Source organism: Dreissena polymorpha, chromosome 3, assembly GCF_020536995.1.
Source record: "Dreissena polymorpha isolate Duluth1 chromosome 3, UMN_Dpol_1.0, whole genome shotgun sequence".
In the NCBI taxonomy this organism is placed as follows: domain Eukaryota; kingdom Metazoa; phylum Mollusca; class Bivalvia; order Myida; family Dreissenidae; genus Dreissena; species Dreissena polymorpha.
In genome coordinates, this window is record NC_068357.1 from 97,086,307 (window position 1) to 97,100,827 (window position 14,521).

The 14,521-nt window shown below is 35.1% G+C and overlaps 1 protein-coding gene across 1 annotated transcript; it reads right to left on the reverse strand.

Annotated features, from left to right (window-relative positions):
- Positions 1-1,929: 1,929 nt before the first annotated feature.
- Positions 1,930-13,412, reverse strand: LOC127872428 (spectrin beta chain-like). The gene is made up of 6 exons (XM_052415759.1): positions 13,407-13,412; positions 12,632-12,798; positions 11,986-12,076; positions 11,405-11,551; positions 9,648-9,911; positions 1,930-2,884 (listed from the first exon to the last, which is right to left on the reverse strand). Exons 1-6 carry the CDS (start codon positions 13,410-13,412, stop codon positions 2,597-2,599), a joined length of 963 nt encoding a protein of 320 aa, XP_052271719.1. The 3' UTR covers positions 1,930-2,596.
- Between the last annotated feature and the right edge of the window lie 1,109 nt (positions 13,413-14,521).

Below are 14,521 nucleotides of genomic sequence, written 5' to 3' on the forward strand. Positions count from 1 at the left end.
TGAAGATCAGACAATAAATGTGGCCTCTAGAGTGTTAACAAGATTTTACTATAGCCATATAAGGAAAAATGCCCCTCCCCTTGACAGCCATGTTTTTTCAAGCAAATGTAACCATTTTCGAATTCATCCAAGATATCATTGAAACCAATCTTCTGACCAAATTTCATGAAGATTTGACAATAAATGTGGCCTCTAGAGAGTGAACAAGGCAAATGTTGACGTCACACAACGGACAACACACGATGGACAAAAGGCGATCACAAAAGCTCACGATGAGCACGTTGTGCTCAGGTGAGCTAAAAAGTATTGTTCAATTAAACATCAACAACATGCCTCTTTTAATAATAGAAAATGCACATTGACTGAACAATATTTTTGTATCTATTGCACTTAACTGTTAATGTCTCAAATATTATGTCATGATAATTACCGACCATTGTTGTAATTAAAGTCGGGTGCCTCAAATTAAGTAACCAATCAGGCACATGATTGCTTTCATAACAAAACATTTATCACATGAGAAATAATAAAAAAAGCTCCCATTCATACCACTGCAAACAAAATCACAAAAGTCAGACACTCTGATAAAAACCGTTTTACATAATAATTTGGATATGTATGAATAATGATTAACATTTCTGCAGAAGAAATCTTTACAACCCAACAATGACATCAAATAAGACAAATAAAATGAATGTACATGTACATATGATAATATATAGCAAACGAGGCACATAACCTTTTCATTCAATGCATTGTTCTCTTTACCCAGTTGTATGTATAATTATATACTTATATACTTTAAAAACAACTCTTCATGAAACTGGGCGTACAATTATGTTTTCAACATGAATATGCATGCACATGTTTTTCAAAATTACCAAACCTCAGTTTCTGCGACTGATTTACAAAGATACAAGTATATAGTATCACATTTATGTGCATCAAAATTTACGAAACTGTTCCAGAAATGTAAATTCCAAGATCACAGAATACTTTGTACTTATCATTATGGTAAAGTATCTCATGTACAACCCAAGTTATCATTTCATTTTAGCACAAATTCATACCGGAAATTATAAATGAAAACTGATTGAAAAAAAAACACAAACAAATATAACAAAATTATTTAAAAAAAAACATGCATTTATTAAAGCTACAGCAACATCTATAACATAAAAAAAGTGTTCATGGCACAAAATAGAGTACATGTATACATTATTAACTTATCTTCAAAGATATAAACAAAACTCATCTTAACAAATAAAGCATTTACAATTGTAAAAACATTAAACATGTTATTTGCATCATATATGTACACATTAAAAATACTAGTATGTTAAAAGCACATAAACCTGAATCTTTCCAAACAGTCAAAAGACAGAATAAGTTACTTATGAAAATGTTGATTGTTTCAACAAAAACATTGTACATCATTGTTTTCAAAATTCTAAATGAAATTTTGTTCAAGAAGAAAACATGTATAACAAAAACTCGACAGCAAGTATTGCTCAGAAGCAAAGTGAAAATGGCTATATGCAACCAGCATTAAACCAGAACAGCCTGCAAGTAACTCCCAGTCTGCTCATGTTTTATGCTGTTTGCTGCTCATCAGTATCTAAGGGTTGGAAATGAAGACCTAAACACTTGAATCTAGTAAGAAAGGTCTAAAATAAAATTTAACTTTCTAAGGGACTACAAATTCCTGAAAATACGTATCAAAGTGGTAAAGGGGAAAAGAAACTGAAAACAGCCATGTGAAGCTATAAATATTCTAACTTACAAACATAACATTGACTTGTGAGGACTCTTGACAAAAAGCCACATAGACTATGAAATTATTATCTGATGTATTGATGACTTTGACAAAGAATTCAATCAAATATGTCAAGTACATTTCTAAGGAACCATCTATATTGAGATCGCAAATTTGACAGAAAAATAATGCACAGAGAGCAAAGATAAAAAACAAGGTCCACTATCTCAACTAACAAAATTCTTATGACCTTGAAGCGGTGACTTTGAGTCAGCGTGATTATCTTATGACTTCTCAACATCTCCTTAACGACAATTAGTTGTCACGAAAAACAGGTCCAAACAATTAAGGTAAAATGCTAGACATTGTCATTGAGCAGGGTTACATGACTCCTGCCGTCTACACTTTGTTATCAAAACATTGAAATCCCTTTCAAAAGATAAAGGTAAATTCAGAGGACATGACAATTGAGTCTACAATTGTTTGACCTTGACGAATGATCTTGACCCGGCATGACTGACTCATACCTCCTGCACATGTCTAAATTTCCTCACTACTTATAGAAAGTTTTTATTTAAACTTTTCAAAGAGTATAGAAGATAGGATAAACACAAAAAGGGAGACTAAAACATTTACTTTGAAGTACAACCTTTGCTTGAGCCGGATTAACTGACTCATGCAAAACTCTCATAGCCCTAAACATTCGAAGACATTTTCATGAAAAGCCATCTGATTGCATAGAAGATACCAAGCAGAAAGAAAGTGTTACAGACAGAAGATAGACAAATTAATTCCTATAATCCCCCGCCCACTTTGCAAATACCCTTACCCAAACCATATCTATTCCACATCATAAGCCAGACACGGTCCCAGCCACTTCTCCACTGTCCTCACATCCATGGCCTTCCTTGAGGCATAGTCCTCCACCTGGTCCTTGCACACCTTACCCGTAGAGAAATACGAGCTGCGTGCGCTGGCAAAGTACAGTCCCAACACCAACGCTGCTGGCTGCATGGCGAGGGACTCTGTGAGGGTGATGCCCACCTTGTCTGCGCCCAGCAGGCGCCACATCGTCTCCTTTTCAGTGTGGTCAGGCTGGCTGGGGTAGCCTGGGGCTGGCCGTATACCCTGTAGTCGCAATGAAATGTATTATTACTAGCAATCGTGTAATGCAGTTAACCCTTAACCACTCAGATATGCGCCTCAACAAATATGTAGGCCCGTAGAAAATATTTTTAATTCATTTCCCAACCCAAGGTACTGATGAGCAGCAAACAGCATAAAACATGAAGAGACTGCAAATTTCCACTTAGCTTCTGAGCAGGTAAGGGTTAACACTAGCTTGATGATTAATTTGACAATGTATAGATTAAATATCTTGTATTTATTTAATTATAAATACCAGATATATTAAAACTGTACATTGTGGGATAATTACTTTAGTGCAAGTGGCAGTGAATGGTATCAGAATAACGGTGCTTTGGTGATAAGATCTAGATCTTATGATTGCTCTGGTTGTATATATTTGGGATCTGATGGGAGCAAGTCACTGATGCCACAACTTCCCCACCACAAATCACTTAATATCTATTAATTGTGTAATGCAATTTAAAATAGCTGGAACACCATGTCTCTCTACCCTTCTAATGAAACTTGTGCTTTTGGTTTTGGATGTCAAATGTCAACAAGGGCAGTTTGTAAAACATGCATGCCCCCCATATGGGCTCTCAGTTGTAGTGACAGCCATTGTGTGAATATGTTTTTTGTCACTGTGAACTTGACCTTTGACCTAGTGACCTCAAAATCGATAGGGGTCATCTGCCAGTCATGACCAATGTACCTATGAAGTTTCATGTAGAAGTGGGTTTAAGCGAGTTTAAGTTGGTCTTTTTATAAATAATTTGAAAGCCGCAACAAGGCTAAAAGACTCACTTTAACACACTTTTCAATAAGTTGGTCTTTTGTTTATTAACATAACTCAAGAGTAAAACAATAATTCTTCAACTAGGTCTTTGTTTCATGTTTATAGCCATATATTATCAAGGTGAATTGTAAAGGGGCTTTTTCTACAGCTTGTTTGCCATTGCACCTTTTGTACATTTGTGGGATCCCAATAATTTTAAGGAAATATGGGATAAAAATTGCTCTTTCAGAACATCACAGGTTCACAGATACTATAAAAATGTTAAAATGTTCAAACTTAGTTTTATACCTGAATATGAAATTGTTTGTCTTTTACTTTGAATCAATACATAAATATTAAATATATTATAAGAACAATCACACATCTATAAAAATGTGAATACTTCCATTTAATTCATGTTCTTTGGAGAATTCAATAGACTTACAGTGTGTTTTTTTATTCATTTTTTTGAAGGGGAGGGTGACACTGTTTCTATAATAAATAAAACTAGTTTCAGTGTGAAAGTGTTGATAAACATATGGAAACTTATGTGGGCTTGCCAGCATCAATTATATCTCCTCAACATAAAAACAATAACTATTTTAACTTTCTTATACTGATATTTAACCCCAATACAATTAATGTCTACCACATTGACCTTAAACATACAATTTAAAAGGCAATAAAAATAAATAATATTTATAATATTATTATTTGCTAACACCATTCAGCATGTTATATTGAAATATTCACAATTAAATATAATATGCTAAGGGTGCTGTGTATTATTCAATAAATACATATATGTTGGTGTTGAAATCAATAGATATTTCTCAGATTTAGTAATTGGCTGACACACATAAGAGATTAGCCCTCCCCTCCATTAAATCATAAACATTAATCCTTATCACAGTATCAATCTATAGGCCTAACAAAGGGGTGTTGATAGACTTTTGATTGGCTGAGCCACCATCTATTTGAAAACAAGCGACTTTGATTGGCTGGAGACAGGAAGTTATGTTTGAAAACAAAGGGGGTTTTCATCAACTGACTTTGAGCTCTAAGGTATAAATGAGTAACATTAAGACTTATAATTCTAGTTTAAAATGTCTTGAATAACTTTCAGCATGAAGTATTGTGTGGTGAAAACAATGTGTATTTACTACAATGTGTAAATCAACAATAAGTCAACTGCCTGTTATCTTGGAATACTGAAGAACAGTTGTTTTAGGTTTGTATTTTCATTTTTACATCACTTTTTTATTTAGTTTTATATTGAATTAATTATGATCATTATCATATTTATGTATTGTCACTGGGAAATGTAAATGGATAAGTATAAATGTAATGCAATTATACGGATAAACAACACCATTTGAATAATTATGGCTGTATTTTATGATTATTGTCATCTTAAATGTTATTTATACCTATTTCTGGTCATTAATGAACAGATTTCTTTCCCACATATTCAATGAAAACTTTTATATTTTAAATTTGAAGGTTAAACTCCCAAGGTGAAATTTACATTGACTGGAAGTTTTGGATAGAATATTCCTGCCAAAAGACAGCATAAGGGGGACTAACTGATGTATGGATTTTGACACCAGATTTTACCCTGCACGAGCAGGCCAACTTGAGGAGATCAGGAGTGGGAAAACCGAGCCCTGTGCTTGACCAAGAAAAGTTGGATTTGTTAAAGGTAAAACTATACAGGTTTTAGCATTTGAAAGGCGTCACACTTCCGACCAGTCCACACAGCCAAATGAGACCACATATCTTGGTACATTTTCAAACAGTATTTTCTACCACATGTAATTTCTTTTAATTATTTATGACAAGCGTTAAGTCACATGTGATCACAGGATTTAAATTGCAAAAATAAACAAACAAAAACAACAAGCAAACAAACTTGTTTTGATTTAAATTAATAATATTTATAGTAACAAGATATACCATAACAGCAATATTTATCACTTACATTATAAAATATCTTTCAGGACCTGATCTCAAATGAGATCATGCACAAGACGCACCTCGCAAAGGCCATGACAGTATAGTTTTCAGACCTGATCAGCTGGTGACTGCTCTATGAAGTGTTGTTCAACCTCCCCTAAGGGGGAGATTCGAGAGGGTCTCCTGATTGCTGAACACTACGCCATGGTTGGTATGATTCTTTTTTTTTAGGGAAAAGGGGGATTTAAATATATAGGTGTTCTACTGCCTCCATATTCATTTTGAAACAAACCTAATGCAATTAATTCAAATTTGACAACAGCACATAATCTGTCTTGCGTTAATTTAATACTACTGCTAAAATTTAAGAGTTACTAAAAATTGTGTTTGTGTATAAAAAAGTTTTGAGAATTTAACACATAGGCAGACAAAAATAACCTCAGTATAAAGTTAACGATCAAGCTCTCATTTTGAACGATATAAAAAATTCAAGCAACAGTAATTTGCCTCCTTGTTTCAAAAACCTCTTTTGAAATCTTTCTAATGTAGATGATGTTAAAATGGGATATCTGAATTGATGATATTGATGTAAAAGTTTATTCCACTAAAATCAAGTCATTCAGATCAGACTTGATTTGGGTGGAATAAACTTCTACATGTTTTTTTAATACTGTAATGTACAGTAAAATCCTGCATTGATTGTTCATATACATTTCAGATGTCATCTCCAAAAAGTTTGCCCTGCCCATATCAACAGTGGAAGAGAACATGAGATGGGCCTTGAGGAGGCTTCGTGTCATGTACTGCGGGGAGAATATATAAACTGTGTAGTGCTGAGCAATAAGTTCCTTTGTTCATAGGTGTAAATATGTGTAAAGGGCTATTCAAGGAAAAGATAGGATGAAGGATTCCTTAATGTTGTCATTTTATAAATCCGGTACCACCAATACAGTTAAAAACAATTATTATTAATTTTATCCTCTGTATCACCCCTCACTAACTGAAACTGTATATATCATGGTTCATACCCTTCCTCCCATTTTTACCTGTGGTAGCCCTAAGAGGAGAATGTTATTTATTTTAATTTATTATGTTCAGGGTTCGCACAGGGCTTGAAAAGTGCTTGAAAACGAGTCCTAGGCTTGAAAAGCCCTTGAACTAAGGATGGCCTTGAAAAAGTGCTTGAAAAGTGCTTATTTCATGTAAAAAAGCCTTGAAAATGTTTATTTCTGTTCAAAATTACTTTTATCATTGCCATGAATTTTAATCGTTCTTAAGAAAAATATTACGAAAATTTATCATAAATTCCTTTGCGCAAAAAGTTGAGTACGAAATATAAGTTTCGTACACTATTGGGTACGAAACGTTAAGTGTACACGTCACAGATTATGTGTACTAGGTCAGAGGTTCTCCGTTGTGATTTATTTTCGCGAGTAAAAATGCAGCGATGGGGTAGTGTCGTTTCAAAGCAGAGTGGTTAACTGAATATTCCTGGCGCTACTTTCTGGTCATAAACACTGATGAAATGCAGAAAAATGCTTAAATAATTACCACTTATACAAAACGTCAACATTCTTTAAATATGAATATTCATGGCGCTATTTTCTGGTCATAAACAAGTTGTCAAAATGACGTTAATCGTTATGTTTTGCGCGAAACTTATGAATATTCCTGGGTACAGAAAACAAATGACATTCGAAAAGCACAATGTTTGGTCTATATGAAGACCATTGGTGTCGGGGGAATTGGGGAAAGCGCTTTGAAAAGCCACTATAAAGAGGAAACCCACAAAGAAAACATGAAATTGAGAAGCAAACAGGGTTCCTGCAATGTGTTTTTTGGTGAAACAGGAAGGTACTATTGTTAAAACTGTTGAATCTAAAACAGTCATAAACAACAACAGCCCTGTGAAATACAAAATGTTATAGTAACTGACTTTTTTTTAAATAAAATGAACTAGTCTGTTTGATGTGAGCATAGAAAGAGACAATGTGTTTGTTTATAATAACTTTAAAAAGTAAATACATATGTGAGACTCATTGAGTTAAGGATGGATAACGTGTATTTGTATGTAATGACTATAAATAACATGTATGAGTTATTGTGAAATAAGTTTAATGTGTTCAAGCAAATAAATTATATATACTGTGTTAATCGGCCTTGAAAATGAAAATTTGGTCTTAAAAAGTCCTTGAAAAGTGCTTGAATTTAGGTTTGAGATTTCTGTTTGAACCATGGTGTTAAATGTGCTCGCATATTGTGATAATGTATCTTGGGTAGATGTTTTCCTGGTTTTGTTAAAAATGCACTGTAAAAATGTTCACATTATTTGTTTTTTTAATAAAAACATATTTTTTTGCAAATTGTGTGTGTCTTTTCTTTTTAATCACATGGGGCTTGTAATGATCTGTTGTGATTTTATCTCAAATATCCTTTTTACCATAAAGGTGTTAATATATTTTTTTACAAAGGTAACAGGTCAGACAAGCAAAATTTTATGATCCCTTAAGCGAACAAAAGACTCACAAAAACCAACTTAAACGCACTTTTGTAGACAGAAGTGTGTTTAAGTTGGTTTTTTGTGAGTTTTGGTATGTTGTTTTTTTGTGAGTTTTGGTATGTTGGTTTTTTATGAGTTTTGGTATGTTGGTTTTTTGTGGGTTTTGGTATGTTGGTTTTTTGTGAGTTTTGGTATGTTGGTTTTTGTGAGTCTTTGTGAGTTTTTTCTGTGTTTAACTCAGTTTTAACCAAGTTGGTAAAAATACCCACTTTAAACACAGAAAAAAACAACTTACCAAAACTCACAAAAAACCAACATACCGAAACTCACAAAAAACCAACATACCAAAACTCACAAAAATACAACTTACCAAAACCCACATATGTGTAACAATTGAGTTTTTTCTGTGTTTAACTCAGTTTTAACCAAGTTGGTAAAAATACCCACTTTCATGTAGAAAAAGCCCCTTTACAATTCACCTTGATAATATATGGCTATAAACATGAAACAAAGACCTAGTTGAAGAATTATTGTTTTACTCTTGAGTTATGTTAATAAACAAAAGACCAACTTATTGAAAAGTGTGTTAAAGTGAGTCTTTTAGCCTTGTTGCGGCTTTCAAATTATTTATAAAAAGACCAACTTAAACTCGCTTAAACCCACTTCTGTTTATAAAAAGACCCACTTCTGTTGTAAAAGACTCGCTTATGAAACAAAAAGACACACTTAAACACACATAAACCAACTCATAAATAAAAAGACTCACTTTTGACACATAAAAAACCAACTTCTGACAGCAAAAAAACTCGCTTTAACACACATTTACTTTAAAAACCAACTTTAAACTCAGTTAAGCACAGTTAAGCTCACATAAAACTCGCTTTTATTAGCAAAAACCAACTTCCGCTCAGAAAAACTTAGAAAAAACACAGTTTTATGTTGGTTTAAGTGTGTTTTGGTATAAAAGTGGGTTAACTTTTTGCAGCTGCCAGTCATGATCTATCTACCTATCAAGTTTCATCATCCTAGGCCTAAGCGTTCTTGAGTTATCATCCGGAAACCATTTTAATATTTCGGGTCACTGTGACCTTGACCTTTGACCTAGTGACCTGAAAATCAATAGGTGTCATCTGACAGTCATGATCAATGTACCTATGAAGTTTCATGATCCTAGGACTAAGCCTTCTTGAGTTATCATCCGGAAACCATCTGGTGGACGGACCGACCGACGGACCGACAGACCGACATGTGCAAAACAATAAACCCCCTCTTCTTTGAAGGGCGGGCATAAATCGAACCTCAATGAAAATGTTTATAGGCGATTAGAAACAAAAAAGGCTTATCAAAAGGGTAAAGTAATTTGATACGATAGGTGTACATTTATTAAGCTGAAAACTAATTTTGCAAATTACTTAAGCTAAAGACCAATGTGGCTTATCACCTGTTTAGTATAACGTTATGAACCACATATATAACGTGTCTCATTGACACTTTCCTCATTTATGGAATTTTTCATTAAAAGCTCGACGTACGTTCTGATTCTGCATGAGCAGGTTGACAGTGGTCAGGTCCTTCGCTGACTCTGCCTGTATAATCTGGGACTCCTGCTGGGTGACCCAGCAATCAATATCGTCACAGCTCTGTTCATACAGCACGGCCCGCTTGTTCTCAAACAGTTTGTCTGCCTTCTCTGTGGTGGTGGTCTCGAGCTGGTCACACTGGGTGGACAGGTTGGCCAGGATGGGCTCCAGCTGCTCTCGAGTCTCGGGCTTCTCCGCCATCATCTCTTTACCAGCCTGTTGTGGTAATCAGCATATGAGTCGTGTTCTTAGAAAACTGGGCATAATGCATGTGCGTAAAGTGTCATCCCAGATGAGCCTGTGCAGTCCACACAGGCTAATCACGGAAAACACTTTCCGCTTTAACTGGATTTTTGAGTAGAAGAGACTTCATTTAAACGAAAAATGTCATAAAAGCAGAGTGTCATCCGTAATTAGCCAGTGCAAATTGCACAGGCTAATCTTGGACGACACTTTACACACAAGCCCAGTTTTCTCAGAACGTGGCTCATATAATCATCACATAAGACTCATTCTTGGAAAACTGGGCTTACTGCTTGTGCGTGATAAGAGTGTTGTCCCAGATTAGCCTGTGCAGTTCTCACAAGCTCATCTGGGACAAAACTTTTGGCTTCTATTGAAATTTTCTTTTAATGGAAGTCTCTTTCAAAGTTAACCCTAGTTTAGGCAGAAAGTGTTGTCCCTAATAAGCTTTTGTGGACTACAAATCTTGGCTGACATGTTAAGCACATTAATTAACTCCAGTTTCCCCATGTTAAGCACATTAATTAACTCCAGTTTCCCCATGTTAAGCACAATAATTAACTCCAGTTTCCCCATGTTAAGCACATTAATTAACTCCAGTTTCCCCAAGTTAAGCACATTAATTAACTCCAGTTTCCCAATGTTATGCACATTAATTAACTCCAGTTTCCCCATGTTAAGCACATTAATTAACTCCAGTTTCCCCATGTTAAGCACATTATTTAACTCCAGTTTCCCCATGTTAAGCACATTAATTAACTCCAGTTTCCCCATGTTAAGCACATTAATTAACTCCAGTTTTCCCATGTTAAGCACATTAATTAACTCCAGTTTCCCCATGTTAAGCACATTAATTAACTCCAGTTTCCCCATGTTAAGCACATTAATTAACTCCAGTTTCCCCATGTTAAGCACATTAATTAACTCCAGTTTCCCCATGTTAAGCACATTAATTAACTCCAGTTTCCCCATGTTAAGCACATTAATAAACTCCAGTTTCCCCATGTTAAGCACATTAATTAACTCCAGTTTCCCCATGTTAAGCACATTAATTAACTCCAATTTCCCTATGCTAAGCACATCAATTAACTCCAGTTTCCCCATGTTAAGCACATTAATTAACTCCAGTTTCCCCATGTTAAGCACATTAATTAGCTCCAGTTTCCCCAGAACCAGGCTTATATGACATGTTAAGCACATTAATTAACTTCAGTTTCCCTAGAACCAGGCTTATATGACATGTTAAGCACATTAATTAACTCCAGTTTCCCCAGAACCAGGCTTATTATCTCATGATAATTTCTGGGTAACAAGATTATTGCGTTTTAACCTAAAGAATATTTTTATTAAATAAAAAATCTTAAACAAATAAAGAGAATTTTTACTTTTTACATTCTTTAGACAATGAACTTTAAAACTGTTTTACAAGCCCACTTCTGATTTCCATTATTACAGGGGACACACACCTTCTGTAGCCTCATCATCCTGTCCTTGTTGGCTGCAATCTCACGCTCAAAGGCCTGATGACACAGGTACTTGCTGTGCAGATTCTTAGCATCTCGGTACGTCTCATCCTCTGCGTCCGCCATCTTGTCATGCAGCCAGTCTCGCAACTATCAACAGAAAATGTAACAAATATTTTAAATATTCGCACAATTTTATTACAAGGATCACAACTCACAACATGCCTTCACATGATCTTTTTTCTTTTAAAATCTAATTTTTGCAGAGAGTGGTTACACAAAGAGTGGCAAAGGCAATCCAAATTCAAGGTTGTCTCAGAAGAAATTCCTTTTACTCTCCAAATTAATGGTTATTAAAAGAAGGTACCACTTCTGTGCCTCAAAGTCAAGGTTGTCTCAATTTAGTCCGTCTTAGAATACCTAAATTCAAAATTTGTCTATAAATGGTTTCCCCTAATACCCCAAAATTTAAGGTTTGTCTCAGGAGTACTTTCCTCAACGACTCATCAATTCAACATTTATCTCTGGAGTGGTCCTATTTGACCCCCAAGTTCAAGGTTTTCCCCAAGAGTGTTCTCCCCTACCTCATCACACTCCTGTAGGAACTGCTGCAGTAACAGTTGGTCCCTCAGTCGATCCAGCTGCTTGTCTGCACGCTGACGGTTCATGTTGCGTCTGAAATTCAGAAGACACACAGATATCACCTGCAGACTTGGATGTGTTGGACAGCAGCTCCAAACAACATGACTTCAAATAGCAACTTTAACTTAATATTTAACCTTTTAACATGAGATTTGAGCACACGAGCAAACAGAAGTTGACAATCAAAATTTTGGAATAGACCCCAATTATGAAGAGTTTAAATTATTAAAAAGTATGTTTATAATAACCAGGTTGACTGGTAAGAAAACTAAAACATTAAAAGTTGCCATTCACTTGTTCACATAAAAGGGTACATGCTTCAAGTTTCTTTAAAGTTAAAACACCACCATAAAATAACAGACTCAATCTAGTATGTATAACAGAAGCAGAAAGCTTTTTGTAAAAGTGAGGTCGAGCAAAAACATACCTTGTTTCAATTCAAACTTGTCACAAAACATTTCATAAAGCTGGCCCTATTGCAAAGCATTTATTCTTTTGCTAAACTTGCAAATTTAATAAATAAGATTGCGTTGCTTGGCCAAAGAAATAATTAAAAACTTAAAATATGACAGTAACTACAATGGGTACCTCTCATTGATGTTTTCAGCCTTCTTGTGTATCTTGTCTGCAGCGTAGTGTCCGTCCTCCATGAGTCGGTTGGCGAAGGTGAGCATTACGTTGATCTTCTCATCGTCCATGGTCGTAATGAACGCCTCGTGTCGCTTGATCAGGTCTTCTGCGGCCTCCAGTGTGTTCTGTGGAGAAACAGGGCAAAATAAATGAGGCAGGTGTGAAAGTATAGAGTTATTTTCGCATAAAATAATTTGATACTTGACATTTATTTTTTTTATTTATTTGTACACATAAATTGCCAGCGTGTTCTATGATGAAAATGATACATATGTGAAAATGAGCTTCCTGTTCTGGGAAAACTGGGCTAAATGTGCGTATAGTGTTGTCCCAGATTAGCCTGGGCAGACTGAACAGGCTAATCAGGGATGGCACTTTCCATCTTAACTGGACTTTTGCTATGAAGATACTTCCTTAAAAGCAAAAGTACCATAAAAGTGGAAAGTGTTATCCCTGATTACTCTGCGCGAACTGCACAGACTAATCTGTGGCAACACTTAACGCACATGCATAAAGCCCTGTTGTCTCAAAATGAGGCTCAAATATGGAACTGTATCCTCCTTAAATAAAAAAAATCATTTGACCATTGACATTTACTTGGATTTCGATAGTCTTGTTTGTATACATAAATTGCCAGCATGTTCTGCTGATGAACAGTGGAAAACAAAGGTGAACTAGAGAATAACAAGATTATAACAGAACATGTAATATAAGAAATACACCAGCTGGTTACTTTCATTTGTATAAACGCAATTATTTTACTTAGTAATAAGCGTAAGACACGCCTCACTGAGAGGAATCAGTACTTGAAGTCTTCAAGATACTGTTGAGTACCAGGATCTGATTATCAAAGCATGGACCTTCTCATTACAAGATGGCCACCATACTTAATACATCACTATGGCAATCAGCCTATTTTCTGATATTTTAGCTGGTCTTATGGAAAACTGGGCTTAATGCATGTGCATTGAGTATTGAGCATGATTAGCCTGAGCAGTCTTGATTGTTGTTAAGGTTTCCTTTACAACGAACATTTCCATAAAAGCAGAGTGTGGCCAAGCCTGCATGGACTGTGAAGGCTTATCTGGGACAATACTTCAGGAAGTGCATTAAGCCTGGTTTTCCCTCGGCGCCACTCAATTCTATTTGGATGCATAAACACTCAGCCAGTACTACTGGCTGAACTGAACTGAAGTATGTTGAAATCAAAATACAGGTACAAAAATAATCAACAAAACTGCTAGTTTTGATGCACAAAACAGCTAAGTTCAGCTCATTAACTTTGAAAATTAGGGAAAATAGGAAGCATACTATGCTATATATTATCCCCAGACCAAACAAGATAAAATAATAAAGCTTAATAATTAATGAAAATAACTTATTGCAAGTTAACTATTTTAGTAGGTCATATTTATTTCAATATTGAGGTTCAATTAGACCAAGTATACAGAACAACTTGGTATTTTGTTGAATTAATCAACACCCTGATAATGAAATGCAGATAAACTAGAAATGCTCCCCTCCCCCCCCCCCCTCGATGTGTGATTGGACAAAAACACAAATATTTTCTACAATACATAACATTTTCTACAGAATATAGGCACATGGCCAAAACGCAGCCAAAACTGGTCGCAGTCCAAATGCCTTTCTCCTTGATCATCTACACATTAAGGCCATTCCGCAGGTAAGTTTCCAGTAAATTCATCCAACCAGTCAGAGTTTAAAATGCATTTTTAAACCATATATTCCACAGTTGAAAAACAGACGAAGTCCATAATTCTGACAAAACTTCTTGCAGTATATTTTACTCTTTATGATCCTCTACACATGGATATTCAACTGTGAAAA

What these genes read in the sequence shown, in the direction of transcription:
- LOC127872428 (XM_052415759.1), bottom strand. An exon ending in GCTGAAAACATCAATGAGAG is followed by an intron (nt 12,077 to 12,631) that starts GTACCCATTGTA and finishes TCTGAATTTCAG; the next exon opens with ACGCAACATGAACCGTCAGC. An exon ending in TCCTACAGGAGTGTGATGAG is followed by an intron (nt 11,552 to 11,985) that starts GTAGGGGAGAAC and finishes TTCTGTTGATAG; the next exon opens with TTGCGAGACTGGCTGCATGA.